The sequence below is a fragment of the Pseudophryne corroboree genome (assembly GCF_028390025.1).
Source record: "Pseudophryne corroboree isolate aPseCor3 chromosome 3 unlocalized genomic scaffold, aPseCor3.hap2 SUPER_3_unloc_6, whole genome shotgun sequence".
Taxonomy (NCBI): Eukaryota; Metazoa; Chordata; class Amphibia; order Anura; family Myobatrachidae; genus Pseudophryne; species Pseudophryne corroboree.
Genome location: NW_026967552.1, coordinates 2,039,117 through 2,061,048, shown reverse-complemented (window position 1 = coordinate 2,061,048; position 21,932 = coordinate 2,039,117). Strand labels below are relative to the sequence as shown.

Genomic DNA, 21,932 nt, shown 5'->3' with positions numbered 1-21,932 from the left:
GTCTTACTGACCTATAGTTTCCTACTGTATTGACTTACTGACCTAGTTTCTTCTGTATTGTCTTACTGACCTATAGTTTCTTCTGTATTGTCTTAACGACCTATAGTTTGTCTTACTGACGTATAGTGGCTTACTGTAGTCTTTCTGACCTATAGTTTCCTTCTGTATTGTCTTGCTGACCTATAGTTTATTCTGTATTGATTTACTGACCTATAGTTTCCTTCTCTATTGTCTTACTGACCTATAGTTTCCTTCTGTATTGTCTTACTGACCTATAGTTTCCTTCTGTATTGTCTTACAGACCTATAGTTTCCTATATACATAGTTTTCCTGTCTATGGAAGAGATACCTACCATACATAGACAGTATATATAAGCCTCAGCCGCTCCCTTCTGAAAATGATAATGAATAAGGTGTATGTGTGGATACCATGCACATGTAACTGATTCTATTTACAGGAAACAATAGGGAGAGCCCACGGCTGTCTGGCATTGTTCTAGATGGTAAAGTATTACACATATGAATATATTTCTTCTAAATAAAATATTTTTCACCCTGATTGATATAATACTGATAGTAAGACAATTCAGTCAATAGTAATCTTTCTTTTAATTAAGTAGGATCAATTTATATGAATTTTTAGTGAATATTTCCTAAAGGTTATATTTTATTTGCAATTAAATTAACAAGAGTGCTCCCAAAAAAACGTCCGAACTTACAGTCTACGGACCCAAAGGTATCAAACTTGTCAAATTTCACGAACGTGTGGGCTGAGGACCACGTCGCCGCTCTGCAAAGTTGAGTAGTGGAATTGAATGGGAGCAGCATTTGGAAGGCATGCTGTTCCTTGTAGTGCCAATGGGAGATCCTGGGGGTGACTCCAGGGTAAGTTAGCTCTCTGTCTGGAAGTGTTTTAGTAATAGCCTTTATCATGAGGCCTACTGTGACAAATTACATGGCCCTATGTGGGCACTGCTATTATGTAGGTTAGGACTGCTGTATCAGAGAAGGCGTGACGTGGCTCAGCAGCTAAACATGTGCTTGCAAACATTTGTGACTAATTCTCTGAATTTTATTAACAGATAGGTTCAGGTATGGTTACAGGGTAATTTTCAGTGTGCGGAAGGGAATTTAGGGGAGGGGATTTGCACCCACTCCTCTTTGTCTGTTGAGTAGTGGAAACACGTCTGGAAGCCGCCCATGAGGCACCCACTGATCTGGTGGTATAAGCACCCGTCTGAACCGTAACCTGTTTGCCACAGGAGAAATATAAGCTTGCCGAATGGCAAGTCGAATCCATCTAGACAAAGGCTGCTTAGATGCTGGCACCCCTTCTTTGGCCCATCATAAAGAACAAACAATGGTCCGACTTTCTGAAGGACGACGTAACTTGTACATATACCCTTAAAGCTCAGACAACATCCAAGGACACTTCCCCATCTGCGAGACCCTGAAAAGATGGGACCACAATTGGCTGGTTTACGTGAAACAAACCTTAGGAAGGAAACCTGGTCTTGTACGGAGTTCTGCCCTATCCTCATGAAACATTCATAGGACTCTTACACGATAAGGCTCCCAACTCAGAAACCCGCCTGGCCGAAACCAAGGCAATCAATAATGTGACCTTCCAAAAGAGATATTTCAGGTCTGTTCTTGCTAACGGCTCAAAAGTTGGAGATCTCAAAAATTCCAACACCAAATTTAAGTCCCATGGCGCAGTGGTAGGACGAAAAGGGGGTTGTATCCTCAGAACCCCCTGTAAAAAGGTTTGAACCTCTGGCAAGAATGCTAACCGTTTGTTGAAATAGTATAGAGAGAAACGAAATATGAACCTTCAGAGGGCCTAGCCTCAGTCCTACATCTAGACCGGCCTGAAGGAAAAGTAGAAGTCTGGATAAGTGGTAGATCGTTGAATTCCACCCACATTCTTGACATAAGTCCATGTACCTCTTCCAAATCCTGTAGTAGTGCATGGCTGTGACCGGCTTCCTAGCGGCAAACATTGTAGGAATGGCCGTTCTTGGTATCCTTCTGTTTCTTAAGATCCGGGTTTCAATAGCCACGCCGTTAAATGCAGCCTGTGCAGGTGTGGGTGTTGGAACAGTCCCTGAGATAGCAGGTCCTCCCTCTGAGGTAACCGCCAAGGATCTTCCACTAGTAACCCTCGCAGGTCTGAGTACCAACTCTTGCGGGGCTAATCTAGTGCGATTAGAAATGCCCACACTCGTTCTCGTTTCAACCGTTTCAGAACCCTGGGTATGAGTGGAAAAGGTGGAAAAATGTAAACCCTCCTGTAACACCAAGGAAGTGTTAATGCGTCCACTCCTTCTGCTGCTGGATCTTTTGTCCTGGACACATATCTGGGCAGCTGATAGTTTTGCCAAGACGCCATTAGATCGACTTGAGATAGACCCCATCTCCTCATCACCATTTCGAAAATCCGTGGATGTAGGCACCACTCTCCCGGATGCATGTCCTGGCGGCTGAGATAATCTGCTTCACAGTTTTCTACACCTGGAATGAACACTGCCGAGAGGATGATGTTTCGCCTTTTTGCCCACAAAAAGATCTTTGTGGCTTCCTTTAACGCCATCCTGCTCTTTGTTCCTCCTTGATGGTTTATGTAAGACGTCATTGTGACATTGTCCGACTGTATCTTTAAGTGTTGACCCATGACTAGGTCTGCAGCTAAGAGAAGCACATTGTAAACTGCTCTCAGTTCGAGAATGTCTATGGGTAGGCTGCTCTCCTGTAACGTCCATCCTTTATGTCCATGGATACCATGACCCCTCCATGTTCTAAACCCACAATAACTGACTGGATTTATTCCATCTTGAATCTGCAAACTATTAGGAATTTGTTCCACTAGGACGGCACCCCAACCTCTGAGAGTGGCGTCCGTTGTCAGGATCCTCCAATCCCAAATGCCGAATCTCTTGCCTGCTGCGAGATTCTTGTGCAACGACCACCAAATCAAGTAGGTTCGTATGTGTGGTGGAAGATGGATTCTTCGATGTAGAAGCCAGTGCGAACCTGCTCCCTGAGCAATGAGTTTCATCTGGAATGGTCAGGAATGAAGTCCGCCGTACCGGAGAGCTGCGAACGGCGCCACCCTCTTCTCAAGAAGTAGCACAGAGGTGTAGAGAACCCGTCTGTGTCCTTAGTACCTGAGCCACTAACCTCTGTGGGTCCTAGATCTAGTTCTCTGGTAGGAATACTCTTAATTGTATCGTGTCCAAGATGAAATCGAGGAAATTAATCTGTGGAGTTGGCATGTGGTTGGATTTCTGGAGGTTCACAATCCACCCATGTTGAATGAGAAATTGATGAGATGCTTGAGCATCCTTTATCAGCTGTTTCTGAGATGAGGCCTTGATCAGTAGATTGTCTAGATAAGGTATGATCGTGACCCCTGTCTCAATACTGTCACCACTATTGCTTTGATCTTTATAAAGATTCTTGGAGCTGATGATAGACCGAATGGCAGGGCACTGATTCGGTAGTGATCCCACACCGGTGCAAATCTTAAGTAAGCTTGGTGAGGGGTCCAAATCGGGATATGAAGGTATTTTGCACTACCAAAAGTTTTGAATAAAATCCTGTTCCTCATTGAGGATATGAGACTGGCGACTTAACCCTTTGTATGCAGGAGTCTTTGAAGTTGCCTCCTGTAACGCTCCTGCTCACAACGGGCACCTAGGCCAAATAAATGGACTGTGTGGACGCTCTTGTAACTATCCTGTAACCCTGGGAAATATCTGGATGATCCAGACGTCTGGTGATGTTTTGGTCCAGGCGTCCCGAAAACCTTCCAACTCTGCGCCCCCCAAGGGGGACCCCAGGTGAGCAGGAAAACCATCATACCACGGGTTTGTCAGCAGGTCTGTCCTGCTTTTCTGGTGTCGACTGTGAATGACCTCTACCACTGGTTCCACGAGTCTGTTGCTCCAAACCTCTTCTGGCTCGGTACGACAGCGATCAAATGAATTTAAACACTGGTCCCGAGCAACCTCCTCTAACGTGTGACGTGGTGCTCGAGTAAGAAGTAGGTAGAAAGGTAGATGTCACTGCAGTTGCTTGCGAAATCCACTTGTCTAACTCATCAAACATCATCTAACCCCCAAATGGAATAGCCTCTACTCTCTATAAAAGGGGAGCGGCGGAGGAGCTGCGCTGCTAGCCTACCAGGTGTTAAGTTATAAGGCAGCAGCGTATGAGAAGCCGCTGCTGCTCGTTCCCCCGTCATCTTTTCCAGCCCTCCGCGCCCTCGTACTAGCGCCGACGGTGGGAGGAAGTGTGTGGGGGATATAGCCCGGGTCCCGGCGAGTGCAGGAGAAGCTGCGGCTGCAGCAATGAGAGATATGTCGTTTCAGCGGGCGGCGGGAGGGGGCGCTCTTTTCAAGCGCCCCGCTGTGTGTTTAAGAGGCGGCGGTATACGCTGCCGCTGACAGCCGCGCTGCTTCTCCCTCAGCCCTCTGTCGGTAGAGGAAGGAGGGCGGGGGAGCTGACATGAAGCGGGAGTGTATAGCCGGCCAGGGAGTGTTTCAGACCGATTGTTCTGTCACAGCAGCAGCGGAAGGAGGGGGCAGCGGGGAAGCTGCGCTGCTGAGTCCCAGGGCTAAGAGCCAGAAGGTAGCAGCGTTGTGTGCGGTCCGTGGGAGGAAGTCTGTCAAACTGCCTCCTGGATCCATGAAGAAGCTATGGTTACCGTAAGTTTAACTGTAACTAGGGCCCCTTTACAACCAGTACTCACTGCTGACTCTGTGCTCCGGATTTTCTGAGGAGAGATGCAGATCCCCTTTAGTAGGGATCATTGTCTCTTTATTCTTAAGACTTTCGTCCCCCTTTACATTAGGTTAACTCAGTCTCAGTACTGAAATGGAGGAGGAGCTCCCTTCTTGTGCTTGTACCTCCTTGGCACAATTTTTCAAACTGAGGGATGTGAAGGTAAGGAGCCGGCTGTGCAGACAATACTAATTTTTAGATTGTGCCACACCTCCGGTTGCAAGCTTCACACCCCTACTGTATAAGACTCCAGTGTCCCCTAGTGGATGAAAGAGAAAGGATGTTTACTTCTTTCTTTCCCGACCGCTTTTCTATGCAGAAGGGAAATATCTGCTGTTTATTGAGAGATGCTCCCTGTAAGGAATATAGAAATTTGCCACTTGTAGCTGAACTTGCAAAAGACCCCTCCCAATTTGCATCAGTTAAATTAAAGTCTCCCATGATTATGACTTCTCCCTTTAAAGCCATTTTAGTGATGTCCAACAATAGATTCCTATCCAAATCCTGCCCCTGGCCAGGTGGTCTACAGATCACCCCAATGCGAATAATGTCCTTCTCCACGGTTTTTGTGGTGACCCAAAGGGCCTCAGATTTTCTTCAATGTTTTGTATTAATTGAAGTAGCATTTATGCTTTTTTCCCACATACATTGCTACCCTTCCTCCTATACTGACTATTCTATCCTTCCTAAATAAATTGTATCCTGGTATAGCTATGGCCCAGTCATGATTCTCATTTCACCATGACTCTGTAATTGACACAATATCCAGGTTATCCTTGGTCATTATCACAATTAGCTCTGGAATTTTGTCTCCTAAGCTTCTAGCATTTACACACATAGCTATAAGAATTATGTCTGTGCATCTGTTATTAGTAGCCATGTCCAGACAGTACAAAATAAATGACAAGTTTAAAGTTAAAATTACCTGTTTGGTGATGTTGCTCTGTATTTGGTATTTGTTTTTTTAACTAATCAGGAATCACACTCTGTCCTTTACACCACAACTACACCTCGCTAAATGTAAAGATAAAGTAAACCTGACCACAAATGGCCAAATAGGTCTACTATATACAAGAAGTTATTTAATACCTGCATCATCTAACAAAATGAAGGTTATTTAATAAAAGGTTGCTAAACTGAGAAATTTAGATCCCATACAAATTAGACGCTACACAAAAAACACAATACTACTTATATATGATCCCTAAAAATAAACTTCTGCTTGTTACTTTTAATAACACTATAGTGATGTGTGTAATAACTCTCTTCATCTGATGTTTGTCATGGATAGCCTTGTGTTATAAATACCCAACTGAGAACAGGGCTGATGGCGGAGGAGGGCGTAGAATAAAAGATTGCTGTAGTGACTGAGCAATGAGAATATGTGACTTCTGTAATAAGTGTTTATTACTCACCTGTGCTGATATCTGTAGGGATCTCCTCCTCCTTACACTGCTGATCACTCCTCACATACGTCTCTTCTTCTCCTTCTATATCTTCTGCCTTTATATCAGTCACATACGTCTCTCCTTCTCCCTCTATATCTTCTGCCTTTATATCAGTCATATACGTCTCTTCTTCTCCATCTATATCTTCTGCCTTCATATCAGTCACATACGTCTCTTCTTCTCCCTCTGTATCTTCTACCTTCATATCAATCACATACATCTCTTCTTCTCCCTCTAGATCTTCTTCCTTTATATCAGTCACATACGTCTCTTCTTCTCCATCTATATATTCTGCCTTTATATCAGTCACATACGTCTCTTCTTCTCCCTCTATATCTTCTGCTTTTATATCAGTCATATATGTCTCTTCTTCTCCCTCTGTATCTTCTGCCTTTATATCAGTCACATACGTCTCTTCTTCTCCATCTACATCTTCTGCCTTTATATCAGTCACATACGTCTCCTCTTCTTCCTCTATATCTTCAGCCTTTATATCAGTCACATACGTCTCTTCTTCTCTCCTTATAGCTTCTGCCTTTATACGAGAAAGATTTTCTACCTAAATAACCCAAAAAATACAATGGCATTTGCATATTGTTTGATTAAATTGAGGTGAAACAGTATAATATTAATGTACTATACGCACACAGCTTCTCTGAACATCATATAGTGACAGTCACTTTGGTGTATTGGATGAGACCCTAAATCCCACCTACCTGATCCTCCTGTGGGGTCCTGTGATTCTCCTCTGTACAGTCCTGGGAATACAGAGGACGGGGACATCTCTCTGGTGTATCTCTGTTACTGGGCCCATCTGTAGGAGACACACAGTGACTGAGTACAGTGTATATATGTGATTATCAGGTGATGTGTGTATATAGGGGCCCCCATACCTGCTCTCCCCTGTACAATACATGACAGTCTCCTCTTACCCAGTGATGTGAGGGGCCGGTGATTCTCCATCATCACTTCCTTGTACAGACCCCTGTGTTCCTCTATATACTCCCCCCTCCTGCATGGAGACATAGACAGTGACATCCTGACACCTTATAGGAACCTGACACACACAGTGATACAGTCATCACCCAGACACATCCCCTGGTGTTACTATATAATGTCCCATTCCCAGCAGTCACCTCTCCAGTCATCACCCAGACACGTCCCCTGGTGTTACTGTATAATGTCCCATTCCCAGCAGTCACCTCTCCAGTCATCACCCAGACACATCCCCCGGTGTTACTGTACTCCCAAGTCTCCTCAGACCCCAGTCATGTCCCTGTATTATTACTATAGATATAAGTGATGTCAATGTGACACTCCCGATCCCCTCATCTCCCCAGTCATGTCCCTGTATTATTACTATAGATATAAGTGACGTTATTGTGACACTTCCAGATCCCCTCACCTCCCCAGTCATGTCCCTGTATTATTACTGTAGTACCCTAGTGATCTGAAGGCCTTGGGACACTATGAGGGGCAAATCAATTAATGAATGTGTAGATCTATAAGGTAATAGAGATGCTGCCAACTGATGTATACCATATATGTGATAATAACTTGGATCTTTCTAGTGATCCAATAATGTATAGTGTTTATGCATGTTATTATTCTGTGCCTGCTGAAGGTGAGGGGACTCTGGTAAGCGCGCAGTGTGCGGGGGAGATCGTGGAGAAGCTTCCAGAGGTCCCGTGTGCTGAGAGAGGTGGCTGGGCGCGTGTAGCGGCGGTTTTGTTGGTGGGGTGACTAAGGGGAGAGAAAAAGGCTGGCGGCTGAGACGAGGGAGTTTACAGGAAGGCGGTTCCCTGCGAGTGAGAGAGCCCCTGTGGGGGAAAGGAATTGGATGTCTTCCGCTGCGGGTGAGAAGCGCGGTGTTAATTTCCCCTGGTGGGCGCCGAGCAGGGACGTCCCGGTGCCTGGTTGTCACGGAGAGTGCTGGGAGGTAGAGCACTGGTGGGGCAGGCTAGTACATAGAAGGAGACCGCAGTACAGGCAGTAGCTACCAGGACTCCAGCAGTAGCAGACAGTTTCCCCCCCGAGGCAGAGCTGTGTCCCTCATCCATCCAACCTGCAGGAAGAGCCCGGTTGTTGGTGGATGCGGAGTCGGGGGGAGGGCCAGACCGGGCACACTATCATTGTAAGTGCAGGATGCCCCCATATAAATCCTGCTAATCTGCATATTCCCCTATCAGCCTTTAACTATTAAAGTACCAGCCCCCGGCACAGTAGCACAGGGACCAGCAGGATCGGTGGATCTGAGAAGTACAAATATCACCTCTAGAGACTCCATATCCATTAGAGCACAGGTTCTCAAACTCGGTCCTCAGGACCCCACACAGTGCATGTTTTGCAGGTCTCCTCACAGAATCAAAAGTGAAATAATTAGCGCCACCTGTCGACCTTTTAAAATGTGTCAGTGAGTAATTAATACACCTATGCACTTGCTGGGTTACCTGCAAAACATGCACTGTGTGGGGTCCTGAGGACCGAGTTTAAGAACCACTGCATTAGATAATGACCAGCCGGGTAGCAGTCATAGAGTGCGGTGGTGTATAATGATGAAAGCAGCTCGGAGAGGGCGCAGGGTCATCTAAACTTGGAAATGATACACTAGGGAGACTAAGCACCCCTTACCTATCAGAGACAGGTGCCAATAACCGGGACTTCTGTATGTTCTGGAGCCACCCCCACGGATCTACAGTGGGGCTATGCTTATACTGGGACAGGTAACACAGATCATCACCCCACTATATGTAACGAGTAGACCACGGGTGTCAGGGATTCCAGGGTGGAGAGCTCCACGTACTACCTTCCTGTTTCAGGTTGTCTAGGAGCGCTACAATTAGATCTTCCATGGAAACCATGCTATTCATTGCCATGAAGTAGGGATTGCTCAACAATCGTGAGGACAATTGCTCCAAGTGGAGACCCATATAACCCAGAGTACTTCTTATACACAGACACGAAAGGGCCCCAACCGTGCACGATTATAGTAAGAGAACCCGGGTGGTTTATCAAACGCAGCCTCACAACTTTCTTGTGGAATCGTATGTTCTGTATTGCATGCATTACCTTATGTATAGGTGGGGTATATTATTATGTATAGGTGGAGTATATTATTATGTATAGGAGGGGTATATTATTATGTATAGGTGGGGTATATTATTATGTATAGGTGGGGTATATTATTATGTATAGGCGGGGTATATTATTATGTACAGGTGGGGTATATTATTATGTATAGGTGGGATATATTATTATGTATAGGTGGGGTATATTATTATGTATAGGTGGGGTATATTATTATTATTATGTATAGGTGGGGTATATTATTATTATGTATAGGTGGGGTATATTATTATGTATAGGTGGGGTATAGTATTATGTATAGGTGGGGTATAGTATTATGTATAGGTGGGGTATATTATTATGTATAGGTGGGGTATATTATTATGTATAGGTGGGGTATATTATTATGTATAGGTGGGGTATATTATTATGTATAGGTGGGTTATATTATTATGTATAGGTGGGGTATATTATTATGTATAGGTGGGGTATATTATTATGTATAGGTGGGGTATATTATTATGTATAGGTGGGGTATATTATTATGTATAGGTGGAGTATATTATTATGTACAGGTGGGGTATATTATTATGTACAGGTGGGGTATATTATTATGTACAGGTGGGGTATATTATTATGTATAGGTGGGGTATATTATTATGTATAGGTGGGGTATATTACTATGTATAGGTGGGGTATATTATTATGTATCGGTGGGGTATATTATTATGTATAGGTGGAGTATATTATTATGTATAGGTGGGGTATATTATTATGTATAGGTGGGGTATATTATTATGTATAGGTGGGGTATATTATTATGTACAGGTGGGGTATATTATTATGTATAGGTGGGATATATTATTATGTATAGGTGGGGTATATTATTATGTATAGGTGGGGTATATTATTATGTATAGGTGGAGTATATTATTATGTATAGGTGGGGTATATTATTATGTACAGGTGGGGTATATTATTATGTATAGGTGGGGTATATTATTATGTATAGGTGGGGTATATTATTATGTATAGGTGGGGTATATTACTATGTATAGGTGGGGTATATTATTATGTATCGGTGGGGTATATTATTATGTATAGGTGGAGTATATTATTATGTATAGGTGGGGTATATTATTATGTATAGGTGGGGTATATTATTATGTATAGGTGGGATATATTATTATGTACAGGTGGGGTATATTATTATGTATAGGTGGGATATATTATTATGTATAGGTGGGGTATATTATTATGTATAGGTGGGGTATATTATTATGTATAGGTGGGGTATATTATTATGTACAGGTGGGGTATATTATTATGTACAGGTGGGATATATTATTATGTACAGGTGGGGTATATTATTATGTACAGGTGGGGTATATTATTATGTACAGGTGGGGTATATTATTATGTACAGGTGGGGTATATTATTATGTACAGGTGGGGTATATTATTATGTATAGGTGGGGTATATTATTATGTATAGGTGGGGTATATTATTATGTATAGGTGGAGTATATTATTATGTATAGGTGGGGTATATTATTATGTATAGGTGGGGTATATTATTATGTATAGGTGGGGTATATTATTAGAACGGTTCATGGTTTGAGTATTATATGATAGAACTGTATAAAGTGGCCTATAACTTCTTGCATATTAAAACTAGTATACTTACCGGTGGAACTGTCTCCGTATCTGTGGAAGAGCCTGAAATCACAAAGGAAAGGTACGATAGGTAAATGTGCATAGTCCTATCTGGTTACATCACATACTAATGTTATAGGCGACCACTACAGGGGTAGGTTATTTCCTAAGCGATTAGAGTATTGGGCTCTGAATAGCTTGGGTGGAGGCACATTGTACATATACACTTTACCCCCAGGTAAAAAAGGGGTTACATTACTATAGATATATGAACTCACTGTGACACTCCCAGTTCCCCTCACCTCCCCAGTCATGTCCCTGTATTATTACTATAGATATAAGTGATGTCACAGTGACACTCCCAGGTCTTCATACTGAGCAATATTTTCAATCCCCAAAATTACATATAATAAAATTAATAATAATAACGACACTAAAGGCTGCACCCCAGTATAAAAATAATAACAGATGTCTTTAAAAGCAGGACACCTCAGGCCATTCCTCCAGTATTGTAGGACATCACCAACACTCCCAATGTATAATAATAATACCTGGACACCACAAGCCGCTGTCCCTGTACAATAACCGTACACAAAAACCTGCTCCACCTGTATAACACTAATAGCAACAGGACACCACAGGCCGCTCCCCCTGTATAATAATAATAATAATAATAATAACCGGACACCACAGGCCACTCCCTCTGTATTATAATAACAACAGGAAACCACAGGCATCTCCCTCTGTATAATAATAACAGGACACCACAGGCTGCTCCCCCTGTATAGTAATAATAACAGGACACCAAAGGCTGCTCCCCCTGTATAATAATAATATCAGGACACCACAGGCTGCTCCCCCTGTATAGTAAGACGTCATTACCTGATCTCCACGGACACTGGGAGGCTGCAGCAGTCGACGAAAACTCACTTCCTGTATGTGGAACGCACAGTACGGAAGTAAGGTGGAACGCACAGACAGGAAGTAGGGTATGATTAGCACAGGCCGCTTACTGGTTGCTGGCCCCTCCCCTCCTTCACCCCGCCTACAGCCCCGCCCTCTGTAACGATTATTACTGTACATGTCATCAGTGCAGGAGGCCGGCGGCCATTTTCTTGTAGACCAGTCTGGCAGCAGCAATAGGTTCCCTGGCCGTGTAATGACATCAGGAGCGGCGGCCATTTTCCCCTGGTCTTAGCTCCGCCTTCCTTCTATCATTCCCACAATGCAGCAGGAGCAGAGAGCAGCCATTGCTGTGTCTGGCAGCAGGTAATGATATTATTATTATTATTATTCTATAGGCTGAGCAGCTCTGGTGTCAGGTTCTGTACTACAGGGGGAGCAGCCTCTGGTGCCTTGTTATAGTGCAGCTGGAGCAGCCTCTGGTGCTGCATTATCCCTGTACAGGTGGCTGACACTCTAGTGTCCTATTACTGTAATACAGGTGGCGCAGACCCCGCCGTTACCGTAATACAGGTAGCGCAGACCCCGCCGTTACCGTAATACAGGTGGTGCAGACCCCGCCGTTACCGTAATACAGGTGGTGCAGACCCCGCCGTTACCGTAATACAGGTGGCGCAGGCCCCGCCGTTACCGTAATACAGGTGGAGCAGACCCCGCCGTTAGCTTAATACAGGTGGCGCAGACCCCGCCGTTACTGTAATACAGGTGACGCAGAGCCCACCGTTACTGTAATACAGGTGGCGCAGAGCCCGCCGTTACCGTAATACCGGTGGAGTATACCCCACCCTTACCGTAATACAGGTGGCGCAGACCTCGCCGTTACCGTTATTCTATACATATAATGGCATTGTACTATACAGGGGAGCGCTATGTGTTGTCCTACTCTACAGGGGGAGCGAACTGTGTTGCCCTTCTATACATTGGGAGGTGCCTGTGGTGTCGTGTTAGTATTATTATATAGGGTGAGCGGCATGTAATGTCTTTCTATACAGAAGGAGCGGCCTGCGTTGTCATAATATACAGGGGTAGCATCCTGTGTTGTCATAGTATACAGGGGGAGCGGCCTATGTTGTCATAGTATACAGGGAGAGCGACCTGTGCTATCATAGTATACAGGAGGAGCGGCCTATGTTGTCATAATATACAGGGGTAGCTTCCTGTGTTGTCATAATATACAGAGGGAGCGGCCTGTGTTGTTATAATATACAGGGATAGCATCCTGTGCTGTCATACTATACAGGGGGAGCGGCCTATGTTGTCATAATATACAGGGGTAGCATCCTGTGCTGTCATAATATACAGGGGGAGCGACCTGTGTTGTCATAATATACAGGGGTAGCATCCTGTGTTGTCATAATATACAGAGTGAGCGGCCTGTGTTGTTATAATATACAGGGATAGCATCCTGTGTTGTCATAATATACAGAGGGAGCGGCCTGTGTTGTTATAATATACAGGGATAGCATCCTCTGTTGTTATAATATACAGGGGGAGCATCCTGTGTTGTTATAATATACAGGGGGAGCATCCTGTGTTGTCATAATATACAGGGGGAGCATCCTGTGTTGTCATAATATACAGGGGGAGCATCCTGTGTTGTTATAATATACAGGGATAGCATCCTGTGTTGTTATAATATACAGGGGGAGCATCCTGTGTTGTCATAATATACAGGGGTAGCATCCTGTGCTATCATAATATACAGGGGTAGCATCCTGTGTTGTCATAGTATACAAGGGGAGCAGCCTGTGTTGTCATAATATACAGAAGGAGCGGCCTGTGTTGTCATAATATACAGGGGTAGCATCCTGTGTTGTCATAATATACAGGGGTAGCATCCTGTGCTATCATAATATACAGGGGTAGCATCCTGTGTTGTCATAGTATACAAGGGGAGCAGCCTGTGTTGTCATAATATACAGAAGGAGCGGCCTGTGCTGTCATAATATACAGGGATAGCATCCTGTGCTGTCATAGTATACAGGGGGAGCATCCTGTGTTGTCATAATATACAGGGGTAGCATCCTGTGTTGTCATAATATACAGAAGGAGCGGCCTGTGTTGTCATAATATACAGGGGGAGTGGCCTGTGTTGTCATAATATACAGGGGTAGCATCCTGTGTTGTCATAATATACAGGGGGAGTGGCCTGTGTTGTCATAATATACAGGGGTAGCATCCTATGTTGTCATAGTATACAGGGGGAGTGGACTGTGTTGTCATAATAGATGGGAGGAGCAGCCTGTGGCATCCTACTCTACAGGGGGAGAGGCCTGTATTATAATATTCCTTTCTTTCCTCACACTCAGTGCTTGACCCATTCCAGTCTGGCTTCCGTCCTCCCCACTTCAGTGAACTGCCCTTACAAAGGTCTGCAATGACCTCCATGCTGCTAAATCCTACTCTCTACTTATTCTTCTTGATCTCTCTGCTGCTTTTGACACTGTGGACCACCCTCTCCTACTGCAAATCCTTCACTCCATTGGTCTGCGTGATACTGCTTTCTCTTCCTATCTGTCTGGCCGTTACTTCTCTGTCTCCTCTCATGACTCCACCTCCCCCCACTTCCACTAACTGTAGATGTCCCCCAAGGTTCTGTCCTTGGACCTCTTCTTTTCTCTCTCTATACGTCCTCACTAGGTAAGCTCATTCAATATTTTGATTTCTAATATCATCTCTATGCTGATGACACTCAAATCTATCTTTCCTGTATCCGGACCTCTCTCTTGCTCTCCTCACTCGAATCTCCAACTGTCTCACTGCTGTCTCTGTTTGGATGTCCCAGCGCTTTATTACACCTAACATGTCTAAGACCGAGCTGATCATCTTCCCTCCCTCCCGCATAACCTCACCTCCCACAATGTCATTATCTACTGATGGCACTACTATCTTCTCTAGCCGCCAAGTGCGCTGTCTTGGTGTATTCCTTCCCTCCTCCCTCTCCTGTACTCTCCTCCTGACTGGCAGCCCTAACACATACATATCTCCACTCCAATATACCCTCAATGCTGCTGCCTGGCTCATCTTCCTCACCAAATGTACTACGTCCACCTCCCCTCTCCTACAAGCCCTTCACTGGCTCCTGTTAAAGCTGATTAACTTACAGGACGAAAAAGCAACAACTTATTTCAATAAAGTTCCAGCCGCTGCGGCCGCTGAATATAATCCTTAACCTCTGTACTGTTTACGCACCTTACGTACACAAGCTAGCACCGTGTATGCACTATGCGTACTCATGAGAACGGGCGTAATAAGTACACACTTTGTGTACACAAGCCTACATGCTGTGAGCACAATGCAGCAGCCCGAGTGGCTGAGATACACTTTAAACCTTTAGCAGGAAAGGAACACGACACCAATTGTATTTAAAATATGTTGGGGTCCGACCCACCAACGGTTATTTACTAGCAGGGGGTTACAACAATAATACAAACACAATAAGAGAAGAGGCTACAATCAATGGTACATACGTTTGTTCGCCAGCGCCACCCGGTCCTCAATCAATCAAGATAGATGACCTTCAGAGAATGTGTGTGGCCGGCCAGGCAGCTGGGTTTTTATACATTTGTCCAAAACATGATACAATGGAAACTGTAATCTCTTCACCTATAGGTCACTGGGATGGTCATTTACAGTACAGGAGGGGTCATAGGTCGGTTTGAATAGGTGGGCGATGCCTGGTCCGGGTGCAGTTACAGTTGTTCTCCAGTGGGTTCCCACCGAATATCATGTGTACAGTAAATACAGTAAGATATTAATATTCTGTTCCTGCGCATAATTATGCGCAGGAGCGTGCTACCTTCTGCAAACTGCTATCGGAATATTGCTCTTAATATACCTTACAGATGGATACCAAACACCACCTCCTAACCTAATTCTGTCCCCTCATATCCTGTAAAGTCGAATCCCCCTGTTGTTTTACCTTTTACATAAATGAAACTCGCTGGTGTGGTGCATGTGGGCTATGTGTAAATTCTGTGCTATGTGACTTAAATATAGAATATGTCTTTGAGGCTTTTCCATGCAAATGCATATGCTACCCTAAATACTCATACCACGCGCTAACACGCACGATCGCGGGAGTGATCATACGCAACTTGCGAGTATGCGCACGCACAGTGGAACAAGTACCCGCACGAAGGCCATCTGTGTGAAGTTTTTACGTGATGTGTATGGCTGTAATATATTCGACTTCGACACTCCCCTTCCCCTTCAGAATCCAATTCAAACTTCTCACACTCACTTACAAAGCCCTCACCCACTCCTCTCCCATTTACATCTCTGACCTTATCTCCCTTTACACCACCACCCGTCCTCTTCACTACTAATGCACGCCGCCTCTCCTGCCAACTGATTTCCTCCTCCCACTCCTAACTACACGATTTAAAACCTGCTGCTCCCTTTCTCTGGAATTCTCTACCTCTCCCCATCCGACTCTCTACAAAACTTCAATTGAGCTCTCAAGACCCACTTCTTCACCAACCCCAGCCAACTATCCTCCTAACCCTCTTGTCCACGCTTGCAGTCTACCCATTCTATGTCACCATGGTCTGTTAGCCCTTCACCTTTTAGATTGTAAGCTCACAAGAGCAGGGCCTTCTCCATCATGTGCCTTGCCTTCTCTTACTTAGTGTTCACGCTAGGCTGTTTTAGCAGGGCGCCGCGCCCTGGCCGGTTTTTTTTTAAGGGCAAACTCCGCCCTGCCATTTCTGCGACGCCCTGCTAGAACAGCCACCCGCTTCCTGCCCTCCCAGTTTGTAAAGATGCCATGCGCATGCGCGCAGCATCCATTCACGCTGTGAGAGAGCTTGGGGAAAGCCCAGCACCTCCATAGGTGCTGGGCATGCCCCAAACAGTGACACCGCCAGCCGCTTACGCCCCGTTTTAACGTCTGTGGGCTGAACCGCCCACTTTTATTACGTGAAATGACCACACCCTTTATTTTGCATGGGCACACCCCTTTTTCAGCGCACACACTTCTGCCTCTCACAGTCCGGCGCCCTGCCCAAATCCTAGAGTGAACACTATTACTTACACTATCTTATACTTCATACTCCCTTTGATGGCACCTAACCCCTGTTTTTTTGCATGTACCTTGTATTTGTCCCATATTGTCTCACACTGTGTTTTCTGCTCATTTGTTTATGTACTGTGTAATGGGCGCTGCAGATCCCTTATGGCACCATATAAATAAAAGATAATACTAAATTGTTTTCTTTAACTGATAAAATTCACCATTATTGTTTCTTCTAAATACTTTGTATCCATTTATTGTTGAAACATTAGCATGCAAGATTTACAGTATGATCGTATCATTACAGTGACATGACTGGGGAGGTGAGGGGATCTGGGAGTATCACTGTGACGTCACTTATATCTATAGTAATAATAAAGGGACATGACTGGGGAGGTGAGGGGATCTGGGAGTATCACAGTGACATCACTTTTATCTATAGTGATAATACAGGGACATGACTGGGGAGGTGAGGGGATCTGGGAGTATCACTGTGACGTCACTTATATCTATAGTAATAATACAGGGACATGACTGGGGAGGTGAGGGAATCTGGAAGCATCATAGTGACATCACTTATATCTATAGTAATAATACAGGGACATGACTGGGTAGGTGAGGGGATCTTGGAGTATCACTGTGACATCACTTATATCTATAGTAATAATAAAGGGACATGACTGGGGAGGTGAGGGGATCTGGGAGTGTCACAGTGACATCACTAATATCTATAGTAATAATACAGGGACATGACTCGGAAGGTGAAGGGATCTGGGAGCATCACAGTGATGTCATTTATATCTATAGTAATAATACAGGGCCATGACTCGGAAGGTGAAGGGATCTGGGAGCATCACAGTGATGTCACTTATAACTCTAGTAGTAATTCAGGGACATGACTGGGGAGGTGAGGGGATCTGGGAGCGACACAGTGACATCACTTATATCTCTAGTAGTAATTCAGGGACATGACTGGGGAGGTGAGGGGATCTGGGGGTGTCACAGTGACTACAAAGTGGGTAGTTCCGCAACAGGTTGAAACATAAGACTATAACCTTTGATGGATATTAGTCCCTAACCGACCATATTACCAATTTACACATGGTGTGTTGATTTCAAATGTCGGTGGTGTTCCCAGAGTCAGTAAAATGCATAGCAAAAAGAAAAAAGAACAAGCCCACTTGAGGTGAAACGGTCCATTTGGTCCACGTGGGTATTGGGACTGCGCAGCCCATACCCACTCCAGGGGTTCTCCCGGTCCAGTAAGCGCCCATTTGGGCTTTTTTGATTGTACTCTATATGATTACTTTTAAGTGTCGTTTTCAAAGTTGCTGATTTAACATTTGAGTAATTAGTAGATACTGAGAAGTCGTACAATGTGAATGTTTCTATTTGGGTATGATTAGTATCTCACAGGTTACCATTCACTCTCTGGTATAACAGACATGTAATACAACAGCTGATCATCACATACTCCAGGACAAAGGTCCACCTATAATTTTATTATTATCTCTTAACCCTTGCTGGTAAACAGCAATTCAGCTGTAAGAAATAAGTGTTTTCTTCTTCTGCACTCGGACGATTAGTTTTTTGAGTGATATACCAGAATGTCTCTGCAGCAGGATAAGCCTCTGTTTTCAGTAAATATATCGGCCTCCCAATTATAGGAGCTGTCTCATTTATCAACCAGGTGCATCCATGGTGCAGATTTTCAACATACAGGGGTATATTTACTAAAATTCGTAATTTTCAGAATGAGGTTAAAGTTCAAACACGAATTACATCGAGTGTGTTAAACTGTAACTTTTTGAATTTTTTCCGACTAATTTACTAAGTTGTCGTATTTTAAATTTTCGTGTTTTCCGATGTCGATGTCATTCGTATTTTTTGGCAGTGTTTTACGGGAGTGAATAGTAAAACACTGCCGACATTAAAACAATGAAACTCGGACGGATCTGTGAGATCCGTGCAGGGTTTCATTGTGCATCTTTAAAAAAATAAAAAATAGTTTAAAGTCGGAAAAAAAATGCGTGGGGTCCCCCCTCCTAAGCAAAACCAGCCTCGGCTCTTTGAGCCGGTCCTGGTTGAAAAAATATGAGGAAAAAAATGACTGGGGTTCCCCCATATTTAATCAACCAGCAACGGGCTCTGTGCCTGGTCCTGATGCAAAAAATACGGGGGACAAAAAGCGTAGGGGTCCCACGTATTTTTTGAACCAGCACCGGGCTCCACTAGCCAGGTACATAATGCCAGAGCCGGGGGACGCTTTTATTGTGGTCCTGGCGGCCCTGGCATTACATCCCCAACTAGTCACCCCTGGCCGGGGTACCCTGGAGGAGTGGGAACCCCTTAAATCAAGGGGTCCCCCCCTCCAGCCACCCAAGGGCTAGGGGTGAAGCCCAAGGCTGTCCCCCCCATCCAAGGGTGGCGGATGGGGGGCTGATAGCCAAGTGTCAAAATTCAGAATATTGTTTTTAGTAGCAGTACTACAAGTCCCAGCAAGTTCCCCTGCAAGCTGGTAGTTGGAGAACCACAAGTACCAGCATGCGGTGGAAAACCCGGGCCCGCTGGTACCTGTAGTACTACTACTAAAAAAATACCCAACAAAAAACAGGACACACACACCGTGACAGTAAAAGTTTATTACATACATGCACACCTCTATACATACATACTTACGTTGTGGCACTCTCCTGATTGGCTGTGTGCTCCTGTAGTGTCAGTGAGCGGCACACGGCAGAGATACAATGTAGCGCCTATGCGCTCCATTGTATCCAGTGGTGGGAACTTTGCGGTCAGCGGTGATGTTACTCGCGGTCAGTTTCTTATATGATTCTTGAATTTAATTTATGTCACAATTTGGTCATTTTGTTGCCAATAAGACTGTGTAACCCTGGATTGCCAACCTCACGCATATCTTTACCCGTAAAACTTGGCTAGCTCCATTATCATCTTTCATTTTTTCTATTCTTCTTTCTCTTCTTTCTTCTCTTTTCTTTATTCTAAGCGTGCTCTCTCATCCGGTTGGACAGCAGAAGCTCTTGTTTCCTGCTTGGTAAGAGTACTCACTCATTCAGCAAAGATTACTGCCATACTCCATAGGATAAGCTCAATCTCTTCCGATCTTGGAAGCCAATCTCCGGTAGGCCTGGTCAGTAATTGATGGGGAGACCTGCAATGAATACCAGGTGCAGTAAACCTATATGCTGAACAGCAGAAGGAAACTACCCACCTACCATCTATTTTCCATCTAATTTTCACTGTCTACCTGGACACTCTATGTGAGACCTTCTTTATAAAAATACGAGGGGTATGTGATATGGATCCGTTTTAGGTATCATGAACCCCCACAACAAAGGGGATACCCCATACTAATAGCCCCCCTTCTGCAAGGGGCATTGAGAGATACGGGCTTTGTAACCAATGTCTTTTTGATGGTCACACCTCAATAGTGTTCATTCTAGCACCCTGCACCTTTCAAATCCTGTGCAGTTCCTCTTTGCTGCCTGAGGTGTCGCTCTCTGCTCTGGTGCTTCTCAGCACACACAGGCCTGTATCACAGCACTGACTAACAGATCAGAGTATGCTGAGAAGCACCACAGCAGAGAGCGACACCCCAGGCAGGAAAGAGGAACTGCATTGATTTTGAAAGGTGCAGGGTGCTAGAATGAACACTACCTCAAGGAGGTACTAATCCTTTGAATTAAAAAGCCTTATGGTAACACCACTGTCTCAACGTAGAGCAGCAGGTGTTTAAGTACCCATAGAGGCAACACTTTTACTCACTGAGATCTATGACTTGTACCGTTGAGAGTGATAATAGTAAGGAATTATTTGCAACTATACAGACCGCTGAACGATGAACCCTGTGGGGATAATTAATCTGTCTTGTGATACTGAGTATAGACAGTGACATTCAAGTAATTATTTATTAAGTCAAATATTTTCACCTAGGCAGTAATTCATTATCAAGTGCAACTCCATCTATGGGGTGCCAATTATGCAAAATAAACTGTTAATTTGCATATATACATAAAATAAAGCTTTGAAGTTGTGTGCTACTTAATATTATTTTAATATTAAATTAAAAGTTACGTTTTATTGTTTGACTACAATCATAAGAGTGCCCCAACACAGAGTCTTTCTTTTTTCTTTTTCCTTTTTGGTGTCACAGTGACATCACATATAGCTATAGTAATAATACATTTACATGACTGGGAGGTGAGGGGGTCTGGAAGCATCACAGTGACATCACTTATATCTATAATAATAATACATAGACATGACTAAGGAGGTGAGGGGGTCTGGAAGCATCACAGTGACATCACTTATATCTATAATAATAATACATAGACATGACTAAGGAGGTGTGGGGATCTGGAAGTGTCACAGTGACGTCATTTATATCTATAGTAATAATACAGGGACATGACTGGGGAGGTGAGGGGATCTGGAAGTGTCACAGTGACGTCACTTATATCTATAGTAATAATACAGGGACATGACTGGGGAGGTGAGGGGGATCTGGGAGCTTCACAGTGACATCACTTATATCTATAATAATAATACATAGACATGACTAAGGAGGTGTGGGGATCTGGAAGTGTTACAGTGACGTCACTTATATCTATAGTAATAATACAGGGACATGACTGGGGAGGTGAGGGGATCTGGGAGCTTCACAGTGACATCACTTATATCTATAGTAATAATACAGGGACATGACTGGGGAGGTGAGGGTATCTGGGAGCTTCACAGTGACATCACTTATATCTATAATAATAATAATACATAGACATGACTAAGGAGGTGAGGGAGTCTGGGAGCGACACAGTGACATCGCTTATATATAGTAATAATACAGGAGCTGGTAGCATCACAGTGACATCACTTATATCTATAGTAATAATACAGGATCATGACTGGGGAGCTGAAGTGATCTGGGAGCATCCCAGTGACATCACATATATCTAAAGTAATAATATAGAGACAGGATTGGG

The 21,932-nt window shown here is 44.2% G+C and overlaps 1 protein-coding gene across 1 annotated transcript in view; it reads right to left on the bottom strand.

The window, feature by feature from the left end:
* LOC134984503 (zinc finger protein 585A-like) overlaps positions 1-21,932 on the bottom strand; it is a 593,603-nt gene that overhangs the window by 109,186 nt on the left and 462,485 nt on the right. The window contains exons 5-6 of the mRNA XM_063950074.1: positions 6,950-7,047; positions 6,201-6,792 (exon numbers count right to left, since the gene is read on the bottom strand). Of these exons, the coding sequence (XP_063806144.1) occupies positions 6,201-6,792; positions 6,950-7,047 (690 nt within the window). The remainder of the gene's footprint in view (positions 1-6,200; positions 6,793-6,949; positions 7,048-21,932) is intronic.